We start from the raw sequence: 22380 nt of genomic DNA, 5'->3' as shown, positions 1-22380 counted from the left end.
GCCATCTAGCCATTTTGTTACATTAGTAGAAGATGAGTTATTAAAGTCTTATCTACTGGGGTTGCCTGAGGCGTTAATTCTTGCAGGAAATTTTAAAATAGTACTGAATCCTAAATTGGATAAATGACCAAGTAGAAGGGCCAATCTCCCATCTAAGGCTAGAGCATGTCTGAAAACCATGATGAGGCAAAATGCGTTAGTCGTTATCTGGAGGGAAAGGTCAGGCACCCAAAGTGGGGGTGTCTTTCTATAATAAAAAAATATAGACACAAATCCAGGATCGATTACATTTTAATAAGCAACGATCTTAGAGGCAACATCAAAGATATAGGCTATTTGAGGAGTAGCTATACTTTTTAAGAAAAACCTAGCTGCAATTAAAATCTTGACAGAAACAGTGGACCTGGCCGATATGCTGGCAGTGAAAATTATGTTTGATAATTTGTGTTTAATCATTCTCACTGTCTATCGCCCGCCAAATTCCACCTCGGCCTTTAACGACCTATTTATGGCCAGCATATCGGATATATGCTCACGTTATAAGAACATAGTAGTTACGGGAGACTTTAATCTACACTGGGACAAGGAGAAAAAGGAACCAGCAGCTAGCTCTTTGGAGACAACAATGTGTTCGCTTGGCTTCAGGCAACTGGTAGACTCCCCTACGCACATAAAGGGCCATATTCTTGACCTGGTCTGGGTGTTGGATCCTAAGATCACCTCAGTAAGAGTTCTCCCTTGTATCTGGTCAAACCACCACCTGATATATTGTGATTTCCCTATTGGTGCAAAACCCCCACAGCCCCCACCAAAATTTAAAAAGACTCGTCAATGGAAAAATGTTGATGCACAAACATTGACTTTGTCGCTCAGGGAATTCACTCAACCCACGGCGCCAGGCGCCGATATAGACCAAGAGTGTAGAGAGTTAATGGGTGATTTAACAAGGGCAATTGATCAGATTGCTCCAGTGAAGTCCCAGAAAATGAATAGTGGTGGGAAGGGAGCCCCCTGGTTCACACCAGCTCTAAGAGAGCATAGGAAAGATTTGCGAAATGCTGAGAGAAACTGGAGGAGAAAAAAAGACCCCGAATCCTGTGAACAATACAGGCAGTTGCTTCGGGCCTATAAAAAACATATACACGAATCCAAAGCGACATTCTACGAAAATCGCATTAACAAGGCAGATAATGTTCAGAAGGAAACTTTTAAAATCCTCATGGAACGAAGTAAAAGAACTCAACCTATAGAGACCACCTTCAATTGCGACAACTTTTTGAAATATTTCCTAGAAAAGGTTGAGATTATTTTACAAGATATAACAAGTACCAGAGTTGGCTCCACTGAACCACATCCTGCTAAAACTTCAGGTGGAATGTACTTGTCTAGTTTTCCCCTGATTGATTCATTGAGCCTAGAAACCTTAATGAGGAAAACAAAGTCAGGCTCCCCAGCCGACCCATGTCCTCCTAGTGTGTTCCGCCTAGCCCACCTCAGCCTAGAAGAACGCATTCTGTCCATGCTAAATAGGTCATTGAACACGGGACAGCTGCCAGCTAGCTTTAAAGAAGCCCGGGTGAAGCCCCTAATCAAGAAAGCTGGGGCCGATCCCAAAGTATTAAAAAACTATCGGCCTATTTCCCAGCTTCCATTTCGCTCTAAGGTGCTTGAGCAGCATGTTCTGAAGTCCCTGGCTGCGTTCCTGGAGTCCAACCATCTGCTCCATGACATGCAGGCAGGGTTCCGTGCCCACCATAGCACCGAGTTAGTCATGCTCTCGGTGCTGGACGACCTTAGAGGGTTGGCTGACCGAAAGAAACCAAGCGCCCTGATACTTCTAGACCTATCAGCGGCGTTTGATACCGTCAGCCATACCATACTCCTAGATAGGTTGGCCAGGTTTGGGTTTCGGGGCTCTGCTTACCTCTGGCTGGAATCCTCTCTGTCTGGGCGAACCCAGAGGATTCAGCTGGGAGAGGAGGTATCAGGAGCAGGAGACCTGACAGGTGGGGTACCCCAAGGCTCCGCCTTATCCCCCTTATTGTTCAACCTATACCTGCAACCACTAATAAGCACCTTGGTTGAGATGGGCTGTCGGGTGTTTAACTATGCAGACGACACTCAGTTGTTGCTGAGTATAGATGACACCGTACGGGCCCAGTCGCTGGCACAGGAGATTCTTAGGTACACTGTTAACTGGATGTCCAGGAATCTCCTGAAGATTAACCCCGAGAAAACAGAGGTGTTAATTGTGTCATCCACTTGTTCTCCCTGGTGTGACCTCTACTGGCCCCAGGAATTAGGGCCCACACCCAAGCCAACAATCGCGGTCAAAAGTCTTGGCATGAGAATAGACGGTGCCCTCTCAATGACCAATCAAATCTCTGCGGTAGTGGGTACTTGCAACGGCATCATAAGACAACTGCGCAAACTTGTTCCACTTCTTTCCCAGTCCATGCTTCGCACGATAGTTTCTGCCACCATACTGTCGAGGCTGGACTACTGAAATGCGCTCTACCTGGGCTTACCTAAAGCCTTAACAAACAGACTGCAGGTAGTCTTAAATGATGCGGCAAGACTAATCTTTAGACTTCCAAGGAGATCACACGCATCCCCGCTGTTGCTGAGTCTTCACTGGCTACCAGTGACGCAAAGGTCGGCTTTTAAGAGTCTCTGTATAGCCCATAAGGCTATCTACGGGCAAGCCCCTTCCTATATCAAGGAAAGACTAGTTATCTACAGGCCCGAAAGAAGCCTAAGGTCCTCCGAGGCTCAGTTGCTTGTATGTCCTCGGTTCAGGCTAGCAACAAAAGGAGGGAGATCCTTCTCGGTCCTACTGCCCAAAATGTGGAATGAGCTGCCTGAGTCTCTTCGCAAGGAAGGAAATCTGCTCCGCTTTAGGAAAGCCCTAAAGACAACTCTATTTAGAACAGCGTTGAGCTCAGTACAGATCTAACTCGCCTCCTGTGGCTGCCCGAGCTGTGATGTCATTGTGGTCAAAAGCGCCCTGAGACCTGCCGGTGATTTGGCGCTATACAAACCGACATAAACATAAACATCTATCAAATCATGCGGCTATTTGGATGGACTTGAAACTAGCAGGGAAGGTTCAGCAAAGGGTCTGGTCATTCGACCGCACACTCCTTTTGAATGAGGCCGAAATTGGCTACTTGTCTCGGGAGATACATTTTTTCCTTAATATCAACATTGGCTCAATCGATTCCATGGTGGTTTGGGACACTTAAATCTTTTTTGAGGGGTCTTGTTACAAATAGGATGTTGTATAAAAATAGGCAGTACAGGGAGGAAATCTCATCTACTGAGAGACAAATTAAGGAGGTGGAAAAGAAGATCGTTAAAGAAACCAATTGAGATCGAATTCAGATATTAAACAGCAAATTTGGAATCTCTGAAAGTCATTCTAGACAATACAGTTCAGACTAGAATATCCAGTAGGTGGGAGGTGAGCAAACGTGCCCATTTTGAGTAAGGCGAATGGGCAGGTAGATTACTAGCCTGGAAGCCCAAATCAGAGTGCGTAATTTGATAAAACAAATAGACAACACAAATGTTAAAACAAGTAATGAAGAAGAGATAGCAGATGCTTTCCACACCTTTTTCAAAGAACTATACGATGAGGATAAGGGCGTAGACATTACATCGGCAAAGAACTGGTTAAAACATATCCAGTGCCCAGCTTTGGAACCAACGAAACGAGAGAAGTTAGAGGTGGAAATCTCTCATCGGGAAGTTAGGAAGGCTCTTCTAGCCTGTAAATCAGGTAAGGGGGCAGGGCCGGATGGCCTTCCGGCCGAAGTGTATTAGTCCCTGGGCGAGGAGATAATCCCTTTCACGACCATAGTTTTCAATAAAATCTTGGTAGAAGGGGCTAAACCACCGTCCTCGTGGGGAGAAGCCAAATCACTGATTTTAAAACCAGGTAAACCAGCCACGAAGTGTGGGTCGTATAGACCTATTTCACTTCTTAATTCTAATTATACGGTTTTCACCAGGATTTTGGCCGACAGGCTGGATGTAGTCGTAGGAGATATATTGCATACCGACCATAAGGGTTTTAGAAAAGGCAGGAATCTTTTTGATCTTACGCATGATCCGATAGGTGCAATATATTTTGCCTCAAATGTTACTCTTCCCCTGGCAGTAATGACACTAGATGCAACAAAAGCCTTTGAGAGGGTTAACTGGAATTACCTTGCTGCCGTATTGGAGAAATTGAATTTTGGCCCAAAATTCCGCCAAACTATAAACGTCATATACAGTGACCCTTCAGCAAGGTTGGTGGTCAATGGTAAACTGACAAAACCCTTCAGTATTAAGAGAGGAACTAGACAGGGCTGCCCCCTCTCTCCACTCCTCTTTGATTTGTACATCGAGCCGTTTACTCTGTCTCTCAGGGAGGAGGCAGCTATCTTACCATTTAAGAGTGGTACATGGGAGAGGAAGGTAGCCCTATAGGCAGACGATATTCTTAAATTTTCGTCAGACCTAGAGACATCTTTTCCTCCAGTCATCAGTTTAGCAGAGGAATTTGGTTGAGTTTCCAGTTATGAGATTAATGCAGGCAAGACCGTGATTATGACTTGGAACCTGCCAATGGGCAAATATACTAAAGATGAGATGAGGTACTTGGGAGTCAAAATTGTACCTAATAGACAACATAGCTAAGGTAAATCTCCTGAATACTCTAAAAGAGAGTCAAAAGCTAATGAGATCTTGGGCTCACCTTCCTTTAACGATTTTAGGAAGAGTAAACTTGATTAAAATGATAATTCTTCCAAAGGTGACATTCCTTTTTAATACCATACCAAAACATTTTGATAAAGCAATAATTGACAGATTTCAGCAATCAAATTCATTTGTGTGGGCGTACAAGGCGCAGAAGGGAAAAAGGTGGTCTTGCACTTCCAGACATTCAGTATTATGCATGGGCGTTTCAACTGACTCACTCGAGAATGTTGCTGAAATCTCCAGACTGATCAGTTAGAGGGAAGATGTTTGAAGCCATGTTAGATCATGTGGGGTTTCCGCATGAAGGTTCTCTCTTTAAATATGGGGACAAAAAGTTTTTCAAGAAAGTGAGACTGAACGTTTTATGAGGTGCAGTCCAAATATGGGCCAGAGTTAAAGCAGTAACGGGTATTGAATATTACTCAAGATTAGCACCTTTGTGGGACAGCCCGGGGACACCGAGTTGTCTAAGAGATGCGCTGGCCATACCTCTAAAAACAGTAGGGTTATTCACATGGGAAGAATTAACTGAAGATGGTTCTCTTCTATCTTGGGCAACTCTTAATGAGAAACTGGAAGAAGGCATGTCCAGATTTAAATATCTACAGTTAAAGAGCTGGTCCCAGAATCATACAACACCGATAGGGCGGGGAAATGCCCTAGAAGAACATCTTGTTTAAAAGTTAGCAGGACAAAGGAGGTATCATCCTTATATTGGGCAATCAAGGAGGCCATAGATGGGGACTTTAGATTAGCGGAAGAATTATGGGAGAAACCAATTCCGAAGGCAGATTGGGCTGGGCTCTGGCAGACTTCCGATGGGACTCTGTTTTCAACGGTGAAGCCAGCGTGGCTGAGAAGAAATCATTATTTCACCACTCATAGGGCCTATTTATCCCCGGCGAGACTTTCTAAAATGTCTAAACGTAAAAAATGCAATATGGAAAGAGCCCCGGACACACATGTTTTGGACTTGCCCTGCTATTTCGGAATACTGGGAAAAAGTGGGATCTACCATAAAGTCTATCCTTGGTTACCCATTATGAATCACACTTAGTCTAATAATTTTTGGCATCCAGAGGAAATAACTGGCCCTAATAGAGGTTTTTTGTTTTTCACTATATTGCCGGCCAAACAAGAAATGCGTAAGAGATGGGCTGAGGTTTCGCCTCCTATACATTCTGATTGGCTTTCCTCATTGTACAAAACATCTAAGATAGATCTGGCCAGATTAAGAAATAGCAATAAGAGTCATTTGGGACTGCCTAGTAAATTAGACTCGAGTCTAGATAGCCATTACGATCATGCTTCTGTATCATCTTCGTCATCTCTCTTTGATTAAGGCTCTTGGGAAACTCTCAGATTGCGCAGGACCCTGCCGACTATCACGGGTGTATCATGCAACGGTGATTTAAGGTGGGCATCCAGCTGAAATCTTTTGTCCCTCTGAATCAGGGAAAGAGTATGACCACTCTCTCCTAAACGAGGGGTCAGTAACAGGTAGGAAGCATGCGAGTCACTGGTAGGCGGGCGACACAGGGTTGGGGCAGTACCCCAAATTAACACCTTAGCTGCTATGGAACGTCCAGCTCCAGTGCTGGACGTTCCATTGCGCAGGTGCAGTTCGAACGTTCAACGGCCGACGGCAGCACTACGGAGGTAGTGGTGCCGTCGGCCGTTGATCGTGCGCAGCACCTAAGAGGTTAATTGTGAATAACAGTGGCGACCTGCAGATCACCGGTTAGCTGCGAATGAGGAGGAAAAAAAAACAATTAAAAAAAATGGCAAGAAAGGGGAGTTGGATAGGGAGGGGGAGTATGGACCTGGTTGGCGATTGTGTCATATTAAACTTCAAAACCCCACAATTAATCAAATTGATTCTGAACAAGGTTGGAAACTGATCTCAGCACGACATATTCAGATTGTCCTATTAGGATTTTTCTACAAACCCAGCTACTATGAATATAGCAGCCAAAGCAGAGAGGTCCCACTGGTAATTAAGAACTCAAGGGTTGGCGTACCTACATATAATCCCTTCAATGCACTAGCGAACCTGCAAGAAGTGGACTGACTGAAGGGACCCGGCATTAGTATAGATAAATCTAACCATAGGAGCAGCGAGCATGAAAAAAGTATCGATATAGTAGCCCTGGATACATGCAGTGGGAATAATGAATGGAGGGATGAGAATACTACTGGGGGGAATAGGTACATTTCGTTTGCATGTTTACGCAGGGCAATGTGACATACCTAACTTAATCTGGGTGCATACTTCTTGTGAAATGGTCACCCCAACCATTTATGACAAAAGACCTATTCCCTCTCTACCTATATCTGTGGCAGCCCCAATATTATGCCTTACACCGGAGGATAGCCATTTGATACCCAACGGGGGGAAAGCCTAGACGCCCATGAAGAGGATATTGGCATTGGTAACTGTAACTTCAGGTTTTGGAATGTAGCCGGTTTAAAATCTAAGGCTAGGAATATGGTATGGAACAACTTTGTGCAGAAGTTTGAACGTATTCTTTTACAGGAAACAAGGGCAGTGGAGCCTATACATATAAATGGCTATAAAACCCTACATAGAACAGCAGTTTATGCACCTATGTTTCGAACCTGGCAAATGTTGGCAAAATGAATATGGTGGGCAAGGATTCTTTTTATCACATCATTAGTTTACCTATGGACAAAACCTGTACAGTGATATTAGGGAAGTACTATAATAACATTCCACATGACCAAATAGAGATGATTATTAAAGCCATATATTGTCATCTTCAAAAGCTACAGGAGTCTGTACGTAAGGACTTACTGGTGGTTTGGGGAAGGAATTTCAACTCTGGGTTATGTCAAAATTCAGAAACCGGGAATTGTGGTATTACATATGATATGGAGATGATCCTCCCCCATTTTCGCCACTCAAGGTATGGTGACAGTTTAAATGAAATAGTGTTCCAACTCGATTTAGGTTTTGCTAAAATTCTATGTTCTCCCCCTGTCATCTTCGGTCCTACTTTTAATGGCCGTGGAATAATCTCCACTATAGATTTTATCCTGGTCGCCAACAGGCACTTTTCAAGAATTACTAACTTCCGTACTCATAAGATCGTTATACGAGATCACTTTCCTCAGAACCTGGGTATTGTATTATTTAGAAAAGAGGCGATGAGAGCTAAAAGCCCTAATCCCATTCTGAGACATCCCCCTATCCAGGCAAAATGGATATGTATTACGGTGGGACAAAATAGATCCAAACGAAGCAATGAGTACGGTTGTAACAGAATGTAATGACAAGATCATGGCCTGTTTGGATGAGATTTCCACATGAAAGGAAATTATTAAGTTTCACTGCCATTACAGACCATATTAAGTAGGCCCTCACCCGTAAAATCAATACTAAGAAGGGAAACCAGAGGAATGAAGGGTGGTTTGATTCCAACTGCACAAGGGCTTATAGAAACCTTAAAATTGCCCTGCATATGGAAGAGTATAATTGTGCCTTAAAAGAGAGAAAACATGTGTAAAAAGTGGAGGCATGGATAGCTTTACGCGAAGCCTCTGTTACCAGAGAATCTAGCGCCTTTTTGAAGGCAGTTAATGCCCCTTTTTTTATAGAGACATAGCCACTATTGAGGTAGCAATAACTGAGCAGGTGTGGATAGAGCACTTTTCTTCTTTGTATAATGACCCACACATAGGACCTCAAATTCTCATAGATGATGAGGTTGAGCAAGTAATACCTCCAGAGGTCCAAGGAGAACAACTGTTTTTTGTCCTCAGTGAGGTAAATCTGCCCATTGCTAAAAGCCTGGGAGGAAAAGCCGTTGGCCTGGATGGCATGCCTGTTGATATCTTAAAAGCTAATACTGAATTATGGGGCCCACTGCTGACACAAGTTTTTATTGCCTGTGGCACTGCTGGGTGTTTATCTACATGGTATGAATCAATCTTGGTACCAATCTTTAAAAAAAGGTGACAGGGCTGTTCCAGTTTGTTATCGGCCGATTTCCTTGCTGGACTCAACCGTGAAAATTGTGGGTTGTGTAATACTGAATAGATTACAAGACTGGCCGGAGGAGCAGGCAGTGATAGTGACCTGCAATATGGTTTCCGCAAGAAGCTAGGTACAGTAGAGCAGGGTCTTAATCTTAACATTCTAATGAACAAGTATATTAAAGCAAAAAAAGGAACCCTATACATGTAATTCGTCGACTTATCAGCGTTTGACTGTGTAATGCATAACAAATTATGGAAGATTTTAGAGGAGATGGGAGTGGAAGCGGTTTTAATTTCTTTCCTAAGGCAGTTATATCAAGGGGCAAAGGCGCAGGTTCGAGTTGGGGCACGGGGGGTATGCACTAGACACTTTAAAGTGAGGCCTGATGTAGGCAGGGCTGAGTCCTTGCACCCTTTCTTTTTACACTGTATATAAATGGTCTAGATATGGTTCTAGTACAGCAATGCAGGGACTTACCGGAAGCTGGTAAATGACCCATTCCTGTATTATTATATGCAGATGATGCGGTTCTCATGGCTCGTACATCACAGGGACTTCAAAGGGTTGTTAATAGTTTTGCAAATGTTATGGCGGAGAGGGGTCTAAATATTAACTCATCTAAAACATTAACAATAAACTGTGGGTCAGGGTGCTTAAAGCCCAGAACAATTTTTATTGATAAAAAGCGGATTGAAAGCACCAAGACTTTTTCCTACCTTGGACTTTTATTCGAACGTACGGGATCATGGGTGGAGGCAGTTAAAATAAGGAAATTACTGTACATAAGGACTCTATCTGCCCTATCTAATTTTAGCAGGAAATTAGGCAGACGCCAGACGGTGGAATTACTAAATATTTATAATGCAAAATGTGTCACCGTCGCTTCGCAACGGAGCTGGTATATGGGGGCATGCGGATGTCCGCTCTATTCAGGAAGCTGAAAATAAGTTTCTGAGGTTTTTATTGATGGTCCCAAACAGCACAAATGAAGTTTAATTGCGGGATTTTAACAGACTGCATGGGCTTGGATGGGGTGAAACAAGTTAGATGGCTATTATCCGGGATTGGATGAGCGCAAACCACCTCAAACTGAACCCGGACAAAACAGAACTGATTCTGACTGGAGGCAGCGGCAACCCTTGGTCTCCCTCTTTTTGGCCCCCTTCCCTTGGTTCTCCTCCCACCCCTTCCTTTTCAGTTAAAACCCTTGGTATCACTCTTAATCAGCATCTGACACTCCACTCACACATTAGTTCGGTGGTCTCTTCCTGTTTTTTCACCCTGCGCATTATCAGGAAAGTATCCCGGTTCTTTTCCCCTTCTGCACTCAAACTGATACTAATGACCATGGTCTTATCTAAAATAGACTACGGGAACATTGTCTACAATGGCGCTCCCGCCTATGCACTCCAGCGCCTCCAGATGGTGCAGAACCAGGCTGCCCGCCTGGCACATGGTCTACCTAAATATCATCACTCTACACCTCTTCTTATCGCCCTTCACTGGCTCCCCATTAAACAACGTGCCCTTTTTAAACTTGGCTGCCCCACTTTTCAAGCTCGAGCAGGCACCGCCCCACCTTCATTAATTCTGCAATCACTAATTACTGCCCCTCCAGAGAGTTACGTTCCTCCTTATTAGTTATCCCCCGTTTTAAGAAAAAAAGATCGGGAGGCCAGAAATTCTCGGTTCTTGCACCCACTTTCTGGAACTCTCTCCCCCCCAGGTCAGATTCTCCCCTTCCTACCTCGAGTTCCGCAAAGCCCTCAAAACTTTCTTGTTGCAACAAGCTTTCAGCTTATAGCCCTTTAACTCCGCCTTAGCATAAGAACCTCTAGCGCTAAGAAACTGCAGTGAACGTGCGCTTTATAAATTTTTTAAAATTCTAATTTAATTCAAATACTTTTTATACAATCTGGGCCACCAAGATTTTTACGATGATCCCCCCTCCATGAATAGGATAACAAGGAAAGACCTTAAAAATGAATGCTTAAGCTTTCTGAGTGAACAGGAGTTATGTGTGGAAATGAATAAAATAACGCTGCAAGCACATAACTTCACATTAACAACTTTTGAATTGCAGCCGTACCTAGGTTTGATAACACATGATTATGACAGATTCTTATTGATGCGCTTCCGCCTGGGCATCTTCCACAGATCAATAAGCTTTCCTGATGTAAACGTTTGGTCGAAATAACTGGGGAAATGCCATGTGATGATACCTCTAGACAATCAACTATACACTAGTATTCTTTTGTAAATTTTACTCAGTACAGAGGAAATTATGGATTATCCCCGGTTTAAAAACATTTGGTACGAGGCAATGCCGCCCAGTATTCATGGCCCTACAACAGCTAGAGACAGACAGAATTTGTGATAGCTTCTGTAACCACTTTAAAAAAAAATATTTATACGTATAGGAAATCGATTATGATGTAACAATATGAGAAATGAAATAATGTTTACGAACCCGGTCAATTATGTTATTGAAAATATAATTATTATATTTTTTTTTTAAATGTTAGCATGTTTTTTATGTACTTTTATGGCTATGTATTTTTTTTCAGCACAGGGATTACAGAACATTATGGTGATTCATTTTTATAATATTTTTACTGCTTAAAGATATGAGGTCATTACATTTTTAGATAAGGAGCTGATGCACTTCATGAAGACTGTGGGTCCGGATTGTTCCCTAATCTGGGCGGGAGACTTTAATATAGAACCATGTAACCTTATAGCGGGGATTCAATGTGGTTACGAAGAGGAATTAGGCAGTGTTTCTGCACATTTTCAACACAATAATTATGGCGAAAAAATAAACCTTGTTATGTCTAAGTATAACCTAGAGATTACAGAAAAGGTTTTTAAAGGGAGTGGATGTGAGGATAGGGGTAATATTTACACCTTTGAAGGAGTAAGATCATCCTCATGTATTGATCACTTTATCACTTCAATTAACCTTAGGCCCCTAATAGTTGATTGTTTTGTCTCCCCAAGTTTACTGAGTGATCATCATCCCGTGTTAATAACTTTAAAATCTCCCTTGTTGAAACAACCTGAACAAAGCATCCACGCTATGGATATAAAACCACAGGGCGAGAATGGGATCTCAATCAAATGGGCAGGTGTTGACCCAGAAGTTTTTACAAATAGGATTCTATTAAAAATTAACGATCATATCATAACCTGCCTTGATGAATCCTCAAATAGCATGGACATAGCTATGGCCTTCTTAAGTATTTCTACTGCAATTTCTGAAAATTTGCTAAGGAATTCTAAGACAAAAGTTTTGCATTCCCCAAGATGGTTTGATAATCAATGCTCTAGATTAAATAGAGATGTAAAGTATGCGCTAAAAATTATCCCGTAATAGGGAGATCAGCATTTTAAGAAAGTTATATAAAGAAGCTCATTCCCAAAGGAAATCGGAGATAAGGGATAATGCGTGGGAGAATTTGATCAAAGCTGCCGAGCTTAAAGACTCTGGCCTTTTTTGGAAAACTTTGAACCAACCATTCTTTAAAGAAGTCCAATCAGTAAAAATTGATACGGTAGTGACACCAGCGGATTGGTTAATCCATTTTGAAGCAATTTTTAATGAAATCGATCAGGGTATTTTAAATAAAGAGGATAAAACTGTCATAACCCTAAAAAACAGCAAAATAGAGAATATAAGCCAAGATGAAATTAGAACAGCCCTTAAGAATAGCGCTAGTGGCAAAGCGGCTGGCCCCGATGGGATCCTAATTGACATATTTAAATACAACATGGTCTTTTGGGTACCCGTTTTGTATATATTTTTTAATGCAACAATTGATGGGGTGATCTGCCACCTGGGCGGAGAGTTTGATAGTCCCCATTTTTAAAAAGGGAAATAGGAGTAGTGCTAGTTGCTATCGCCCAATATCTCTGCTTGACTCAACATCTAAAAGTCATGGGCAGGATGCTGTTGGCAAGGCTAGAGTAATGGGTAGAAGAAAATAATATCTTATCTGTAGCTCAATATGGCTTCAGAAGAGGGACAGTCGAACAGTGCTTGAACCTAGAACTAATAATAATAGGTAGATATACCTTTGCAAGGGAGGGCTCCCTTCACCTTTGCTTTGTAGTTTTGTCAAGTGCTTTTGACTTGGTGAATCATTCAAAGCTATGGGAGACGTTGGGAGGGATTGGAGCCCCGGAGGATATTATTAGTTTCTTATCTCAAATTTATGCTCGTCTGTCCACAAAGATACGTTATGGAATACATGGGGAATGCAAGAAGCACTTTAATATTACACGTGGGATAAGACAGTGCTGCACCCTTGCGCCTCTTCTGTTTTCACTTTATATAAATGGTGTTGACATTTTATTACAGAATTTGGGGGTAGATGTCCCAATGATCAGTAAGCGGGCCACACCTCTATTATTGTATGCCGATGACGCTGTCCTAATCTCAAGGACAGCGAACGTCTTACAGACCTGATGGATAATTTTACTAGTTTTATGACGGAAAAAATTTAAAAACTAACCGGAGTAAGACATTGTTTATGTCCTGTGATAAAAGGAATATTAAAACAAAAAAAATTATATTAACGGGACAGTAATAGAGAGAACATTTACATTTTCTTACTTAGGGATTCTTTTTAACAGTAAGGGTACCTGGAATACACAACTCTTTGCAAGCTGAAATTTGTGAAATTAGTGGAGGCTATTTTTAGATTCTCTCAAAAAATTGGTAAAAAAAACCTGTACGGGAGATTCTCAAACTATACGGAGCAAAGTGTATGTTAATGTTAATGTTAATGTTAGGCACACTTTTAGAGCGCACGGCTACCCCAAAGGGTGTCCCGGCGCTTTAGCAAAGATGCCCCCAAAAACAGAAAAACCAAAAGGTATACAGACTGCAGAAACGCGGGTTACTCGGTGAAGAACAGAGTCTTCAGCTCCTTCCTGAAGGCCAAGAGATTATTTGCTTTCCGGAGGGAAAGAGGGAGTGCATTCCACAGGCAAGCTGTTACGTGTTGGAAAGAGCGACCTCCCATCCGCACACGTTTAACCACAGGCACCTGCATTTTGGCCAGGTCCGCCGACCGCAGAGACCTTCGTGGCACATAGAAAGCAGTGCGCTTCCTAAGGTAGAAAGGGCCGGTCGCATGGAGAGCTTTAAACGCCAATGTGAGGAGTTTAAATTTAATTCTCTCCGCGATTGGTAGCCAGTGAAGCCTGGCTAGGAGCACTGAGGCTCTTGCTCTCCTCGGCAGGCCATAGATGGCTCTGGCCGCCGAATTCTGTGTGACCTGCAACCTAGATATCAAATATTTAGGTAGGCCCGCGAAGAGCGCATTTGCATAGTCCAGGCGAGAACCCACCAACGCCTGAACTATATTCCTGCGGTACTGCAGAGAGAGCAGGGGCAGAAATTTTCTAAGCATCTTAAGGATGCTAAAGCATTTCCCTACAAGTCCCAGAATGTGGGGACGAAAAGATAGATCAACGTCAAGCACCACTCCAAGATTTTTTACCTGAGCTGAAGGAGCCTCAGGGGGGAACATGTCCTGGGGCCACCACGACTTCCAATCTGCGTCTGGGGCACAGCCAAAGAAGAGCAGCTCAGACTTGTCTGAGTTGCACTTTAGGCTGTGCCGCTGGAACCACGCAAAGACTGCGCTCAAACAGTCCTTAATTCTGCCGCCGTTGAAGACCTCACCCTTCCTGCAAGTGAACAGAAGCATCTGTATCACTGGGAGTTGTTATGGGGGAGCATTATGGGGCCAGATGGATACTTCGCCAATACAAATCCTTGAAAACAACTTTTTAAGACGCTGGTTAGCCTTATCCGCCTCTACCCCTTCCATTATCTTGCATAGATAAACTGAAACACCATACATAAACGATTTGATTAGCATGGGCGCGTTAAATTTCTAGACGTTGAGGTTTACCCTGCAGAAGGAGGACTTGTCACCACTCTTTATAAAAAAGAGACGGATCGAAATAAGTCTCAACATTTCAAGAGCAATCACCCGAGGAGCATGAAAGAAAATCTACCCTATGGGCAATACCTTGGAATTCGCCGAAATAGCTATTTTAAAGAGGAAATTTTAAATAATGCCAGCAAATTGACGAAAAACCTAGTAGATCGAGGGTACCCAAAAAAACTTCTTAGGAGATCTATGAAACGCGCATGGTGGACACCACGTGAGAGTTTACTTGAAAGAAAAACTAAGAAGGAAACAGACAGAATTGTCTTCGTTTCAACATACTGCCCTAATTCCAACCTATTGAAAAAAGCGGTAAATAATTGGCACTTAATAAAAAACGTACATACATCTTTAAATGTAAAGCCATTATTTGCCTTTCGAAAAAAATCGAAGAATAGGCAATCATCTGGTCAGAGCAGCTATGCCTCAAAAAGAAGTGACGTCAGTGCGAACTTATGTTGGGCTGCCGCCAATTCTGGGACATAAGAAATGCGGCACATGCATCTGTTATCTACTGAAGAAGGGTCGGTCTTTCAATACAAAAACATTTTCTGGAGACATAATTCCTTTACGAACTGCAAATCACGCAATGTGGTGTATGGGATTAAATGCCCGTGAGGCCTATTATATATAGGCAAAACCAATCAGGAGGTCAGAACACGCATAACCCAGCACAAGTCACGGATAAGACTTAAGACCCTCACCGCACCACTGGTGAACCACTGGCTCAATATGGAACACACTGAATCAGATTTAAAATGGACACTGATATTAAAAGTGGAGAAAGACCAAAGAGGTGGAGACCTGGACGAAAAATTATTGCAGCGAGAAGCAATGTTGATTTTAAAATTCAACACTGCGTTGGAAGGGCTCAATGAAATTTCAGAACTGCACAGGTTGAATCAAACGTGCCACTGAATTGTGACTTAGTCCTGCGAAAATCGGCGCTTCAATGACCCTCTTCGATATTCCACTTTTCAAAAAATCATCCAATAACTACATCCCCCAGGAGCACAAAAACTGCGAGCACACGCATGCCCACAGGAGCCCTCTCGTGGCCTAATGTCATAGCGTGAGCATGTAATTAAGCCTCTTCAGCCGTTTTCACGAAAGACATCCAATGCCTGATTTTTGCCTGAAACTACAACTCCCAGCGGCATTTGGATCCGGAAGTACGATCGCGGCCATAGGAGTTCTATGGAAGCCGACTCCACATCGGTGTCAGCAGTAGACATAGCGGACGTCACCCTAAGACATTTCGCCAGCCAGCGTTAGGTAAGCCGTACGAGTGTTGGACTCCACCCGTTATACCCAGACCCCTTACATATGCTCTCACTGTCCCTGCAGGTCCCAGATGTACCCGAGACTACACGCATCCGAAAATTCCGTGCTGGATTCTGGATTAATCAAGTAAGAACCCGCCAGCCCGCCTCTTAGGTCGTCAACCTTCCTCAAGCCACACCATTACTGATACATTCCTTTCCTCCCCACCACAGACCCGAAATACACGAGCCCTACATCCAACATGTAAGTTATTGGTTCCTTGAATTTTTGGCATCGTTAAGAGACTTACTTTGATCTGGCAATGCCCGAAGGGGTCTGTATTAATTAATTCTTTGTACTCATCTATTCTTCTTTTTAGAGTGTCATCCCCCGGTTTGTTGTCACATTAGTCTCACACGAAAGGTAAGAGGCCATGTATGAGGGTGCTAGCTAGTTGGTTTGATATTCCAATCCATTCACAGAATCAGTGATACCTCTCCCATTCTCTTTCCCATAGTGTTGAGGTCCTGATGAGAACCCCCCCGAATCATTGAGGGTTCGAAACGCGTAGACCGTGTTCTCTCCACCTTAAGACCGCTATTCTTGAAATAGCTTTTTACAACTGTATCAATTGTTCAAACTATATTGAAAGAGTGTCTTTGGTGTTTTGTTATTATACTAATTTAATTTGTGATTTTTCAGATTGTACATATCGTCTTTTGTGAGCCTGGTATGTGTGAAAGAGTGAGTTTCGAATGAGAATATTGATCAATTTTGTATGAATGTTGTCCTTTCTCCAAATCTGTATTATAGATGTGATGATGTCATTTTTATGAAAAATGTTTTTATATTGTCCGTATTATAAGTGGTTTTGAATTGTATGGTGAATTTCAGAACCAACGAATAACTACAAACTTTGTTATATAATAAATGTGATTTATTCAGACAAAATTGTCCCCACTCGCGCCCAGTTTAATTCTTCGTGCGAAGCGATTTAGTTGTCCTTTCCAAATAATTGTTGCAGTATTGGCTTTTTGTTTAGTTGCTTAGCGCGTTAAATTTGTGGCACCGTGTCTGGACAAGGGAAGAAACTCATTTTACAAGGGATATTATATTAGACTGTTTGTCCCAAGTCCGATGAATGAAAATACCTTGGTTAAGTTATATTAGCGGTCTTTTAGAAGAATGCAATCTGCCCCTGAATGGAAATCAGCCTGAAGATATACAACAAATTAGTAAGGTTAAATTGAAAAGAAGCCTTTTGAATGCTAGGACAGCCTTAAGAGATGAGGTTTCAAGCTCTAAGAAAACCGTTATATTTTACCTTGAGGGACCAATTGCCGTGGGTTTGCAGCCATACCTCGTTTTTATAACCAATGTACAGCATAGATTCTAACTAACCAGATTACGGATGAACACATTACACCATCTTCTTGCCTTTCCTAAAAGGGGCAAGTGGTGTGCCACTCTTCCAAACTGTCCGTGCAATGGTAGGTCCAAACAAAGTACCAGGCACTTATTACTTTTTGTAATTTTTATATAGAAATAAGAAAAATCTATCTCCGTCCAAATTTTAAAGACAATTGCCTGTTCTCCTATAAAACTGCTATTAACTATTTACGGAATTTGGAAAGAATACCAGTCTGCAATGCAATAATCTGCTATATAATGTTGACAATAAAACAAAGGAATGAACGTGTTTACTTTATTGGTTATATATTATAAGTGGATTTTATTGTATTTTATAGTATGCTTTTATGGACATTCTGTATGATCTGAATAAAGCTTGATTTGGTTATGTATGTAACCGAATAAAGTGTTATTGAATTGAAACCAAAAAATAGAAGGTGTTGTAAGTGCTTTACACTGAACATCAATTAACACCCAAATTTTGGGCACTGCCACGACCAAGGAGCAGATGCAATTGTCAAGCGACCAAACACCAAATAACTTCAGAATTAAAGGACTTTATACCTCAGTACCAATGTGAGTATGTTAGAGATGAATGACTAACAAAACTATATAATCATTGCAATCTGCAAGTGCCACACAGTACCAGAATTCCGAAACTGACTCTTTTTTGCAGAAGCTCTCAACCATTGCTAAAAATGTGTGGTTATTGCGTGAAACAGAAAAATTATTTGAGAGAATAGGAAATGTATTCTATATCTTTTCCATCAAATGAGACACCAACCTGACCAAAGAGTTGTAATTTCCCCCCAAGGCCACGGTGGAACTGTCTGAATCTCTTCCTGACTGTTTATTGTTGTGCCTAAGCCCGATTCTGTCTAAATCAATGCTTCTTCATTTGCTTGTTTAATTGCCCGACCTGTATCACCGGTTATATAGCTTATTTATGTTAAGATACTCCCATCTATATTTTTTGTAAAATGACTCTTGCTTTTCCTGGTAAAAAATAAATAAATAAAATAAAAAAAGGAACTGTCTGAATCTCTAGGAATTCTTCACCACAGACACGAACATGGGCAGTAGAAGGGAATGAAGAAACGGTACTTGTGACTCTACAGAAAGCACCCTCTGTCCAGTTGCTCAATTTCTGAACACAGATTTTGTAAACGTCAAGCCTGTGTCATTATTAAAGTTCTGCATTTGCTCTTATTCTCATGCCTGAACTTGTGCTAATAAGAGAAGTGGGGTTATCTGAAAAGAGCTTGGCCTTAGAAGTGCAATTAAGAAGCTTAAAAATGCGTGCCCTATGTCATTAAGGGTGTGGTCTCATATGCTTGACAAATTCACTAAAAGTCTTAGTTTATAAAAAAAATAACCAAAATCGCCAGGCAATAAGATATTTAATTGTAGTTTCATTATCTCTGATAATAGGCAAAGCACTAGACAGTGTGGAGTGAAAAGTATGTGGCACAATGCCAACCATTAACATTTGTTATAAGCAACAAAAACACAATAGCGTTTCACTGTGACCGAGAAGCACTCATGGTTCTCCAAATTGACTAAACTGTTTAATATTGATAAACGTAGGTTCTGTCAAAGTTCAAAAAAGTGTCAATACAGAAAATTACTTCCACTGTGTTTCACGTAATATGGGGCCTATTCGCAGTTGATAAATTCATGTGTGATTTTGCATGCAAGACAGTAAGATTTTGAAACAGCCAGGACCACTTTGTAAATTGAAAATTGCAACAAAAATGATTATTTTTCCTTGGGTGCAATGAAAGGATCGACAGTCAAGGAGCGTGGGGCGGAGACTGCATATTCAGTGAAGGTATTCGAAATACGATTCCCATCAGACACCCGAGGAAGTGACGAGAAAAAGCTTCAAGAAAACTTTGGAAAACAGAATTGTCTTTAAGTCACGAATACAGGAACTTTCCTTTATTTGGACAATTAACGCCTATTATCATTTTCAACACAAGTAGAGCAGCTACGATTTACAACTAGCATACTGATCAACAGACATGCCAGTGTAACTTCCGTACGGCATCGGGCCTTGCACTTATCGAACCAATTGCATAACTCTGGTGGTGATCGTGGAGAATCCATTGTCACAAAGCAGTGTCAGTAGATCCAACATCCTTCAACGCAGATCCCTAAACTATTCAAAAGTCCAATGCATTCTCACAATTTGATTTACCCGTGACGCCACTTTGAGCAGAGGTGAGGGGTCCCTTTTGCGCAGTACCACAGACTTGAAACTCTCTCCCTTTTTATTGTATTTATTTTTTCCTTGGGTCATGCTGTATTTTACTGTAAAACAGCTCAAGGATTTGCTATGTTCTTCTATTCAATCCTACTCCTACTGAGTTGATTACTGTGGTTCACAGAAGGGCGGCGTAGTAATCGGTTGGCGTGTAAGGATTTTGGGCAGGTTACAACTCTAGGCGAGGGGAAAAAGCAGTAGAGTTGGAGAAGGGGCCATGGCAAAGATGCGTAGTGAGTAGGGTGACCAGATCTTGAGAATCAAAAACCGGGACATTTTGGAAAACTAGAAGGACTACAGTTTTTCATACACGGAATGGCGCAGAATGGCAGCTCGCATCAACATAGGATCACATAAGATGCATTGTAGAAATTACATTTTATTTATTTTCTTAAACATCATACCTATTAAATTGCTTACTTATAACAGCTGCTAACTAGCACAGCTTTGGAACACCCAAAAAAGGGCCTCTCACTGTTTTCAGTCGACTCCCTCTAAAAATCGGGACACGAGCCAAAATCTGTCGGGACTGCTGGTGGAAAACCGGTACTCTCCGGGCAGATCTGGGACATCTGGTCACCCTTCTTTCATAGGAGCTTCCCAAACCGGACCGGGTGGAGGGTCACAACATGTAAATGAATACACGAGACTCTCGTATACAGAATGCGTAAATACGTATACTTGGGAGAGATGGAGTTGCAATCAAAGCAGAGTTTCGGCTAGGAAAAGTTTATCTCGAGGGAAAACAGATGCAAGGAAAAGGCCGGTGAGGCGGGGAGTCAGTGACGCAGTGTCCTCTCTACACCCCTACTGCTTAAACTGTGCTTCAACCCCTTTATCATATATTATCCAAAGACCTCGCCAACCTTTATTTCGCACTTACACTCCCAGAGTCGCGGGGTTCAGCGTCTTGCCGGCGGGTGGAGGCGCATCCTGAAAACCCAAAGCTTGAAGCTGCAGCCACAGGTACCGGCTGTGCCATGGCTGGGCTCCGCTCCAACTCATCCTGAGTTCTGGGGTCAGAGCCCAGGGGGAGCTGCGGGTCCAGTGCAGCGCAGGCCCATCACGGGGACAGCAACAAGGGAGTCAGGGGGGAGGTTAGAGGGAGGAACGGGCACTACTTCCAGCTGGGAATCAAAGTCCCGCCTTGCGGATCATGCAAGCTCAGTGTTCGTAGGGCGACGCTGTCTTTGTTTCGCCGGATTTCTGCTGTCATTCCACGGCAACAACTCTAAGCTGCAGCCGCCCTTCCTCTCACTTTTCCTGCACTTCCGAAAGGGCCGCCATTGGCATTCAAACCGCCCAAATATCGCGGCCAATAGCAGTGCTCCAAATCGAGTGACGTCAAAATAAAGCGCACGCAAAAAGGCTTCTCCTCACCAATCTGGAGGTGTCCTCAAAAGGTGGCAGGACCAATCCTGGACTTCTAGACCTGTCGCCGTAGACGGTCAATAGTAGCGGCATAGAGGAGCTAGAATGCTAATTTGCTACAGTGAGAGGAGGATAAGTTAGTCGGCCATGAAGGCAGTATTAGTCCCCGATAGGACTGGGAGCTTTGGAATTTTATGATAAAACCGTAGGTTTCTGTTATTCGTGTTTCGGGTTTAGTTTTTATAAAGGACCAATAACAAAGTCAAATTACGTTTGGCAAAGCCAAAATTCAACGTTGTGCGAGCTAATCCCTTTGTCAGATTTTTAGCCATGTTACACAGTATGGCTACTATGCACAACAGCTGAATGTTTTCCCCCCTTTAATTAATATTATTATTTTAAATTTGAAAAGCGCGGCTATCACCCAACGGGCATCTTGGCGCTGGTCGATTATCAAAGAGAAGAGGAGTAAACCATCTATTAGGAAGCGTTGTCTTTTCTTGCATTTAACTCTTTCTTGGGGTAGGGGACAAGTTTTCAAGTCCTTCTTGAAAGTTAGCAGATTTGTGTTGGTTCAAAAGGAGAAAGAGAAAGTTTATTCCAGAGACGTGCACATTGTACCTGGAAGGTCTACCTCCTGCTCTTGTTTTCTTAAACGAGGGGGGACTCAGGAGGGCAGCCTGGGAAGATCTTAGTTGTTAAAGAGCTATGACACACCTAAAAAAGTCCACATTTGTAAAGCGCCAATCACCCGTAAGGGTCTCTAGGCGCTGGGGGGCCGTCGGGAAGATTAAGCGAGCTATTGCCCAGAGTCACATGGTGCTGGGCTAACCTGCCGCCGGAGCCGGGGATCGAACCGTGGTCCCCAGATTCCAGCGTCAGTCGCCCTGGCCGCGGCGCCACACCTCTTCCACAAGAGTTATTTTATTTAAATTACGGATGTGGGGGGTATCTCGGAGGGAGGAATGGTGTGCAACACAAGGGTGTAGCTGCCTCCTGCCCTTTCATCCATTAAAAAAAGCACTAGGGCGCGGTCTGCGTCATACCAAATAAAAAACTAAAAACACATCTATGCTTTACAGCAGCCGGGCTGCTGTGCAACAAGGCTAAAACATTGACGAAGCCAATGGGTCATGTAGGTGAGACCTTTCGGCTTTGTCATTGGGATTTTTGTGGCCGGAGGGGAGGGTGGAAGCAATGATGGGGATTCTATATCAGGAACGGAGGATTCGGATTATGCTTCTCTTTCTTTACTAAAACATCACAGCAGCCAATGAAAGCTTTAAACTACGTAACTCAGGAGGCTTTGCCACTCCTTATCTTCACCAATCACAGATCACCCCATAAGGTATATATCA

The 22380-nt window shown here is 42.7% G+C and overlaps 1 protein-coding gene across 2 annotated transcripts in view; it reads right to left on the bottom strand.

Moving 5' to 3' along the window:
- The window catches only part of HAUS6 (HAUS augmin like complex subunit 6), a 393765-nt gene extending 372791 nt beyond the window's left edge, over positions 1–20974 (bottom strand). Inside the window, exon 1 of one of the 2 annotated variants that reach the window (XM_078675970.1) lies at positions 20535–20974. In XM_078675970.1, coding sequence (XP_078532096.1) covers positions 20535–20656 — 122 coding nt within the window. In that variant the 5' untranslated portion in view covers positions 20657–20974. The remainder of the gene's footprint in view (positions 1–20534) is intronic. The other variant, XM_078675969.1, reaches the window with a different exon arrangement.
- Positions 20975–22380: the final 1406 nt, after the last annotated feature.

This window comes from Lissotriton helveticus, chromosome 2_1 (genome assembly GCF_964261635.1).
Source record: "Lissotriton helveticus chromosome 2_1, aLisHel1.1, whole genome shotgun sequence".
Classification (NCBI taxonomy): domain Eukaryota; kingdom Metazoa; phylum Chordata; class Amphibia; order Caudata; family Salamandridae; genus Lissotriton; species Lissotriton helveticus.
Note: the sequence above shows the minus strand (reverse complement) of the source record. Positions and strands in the feature narration are given on the sequence as shown.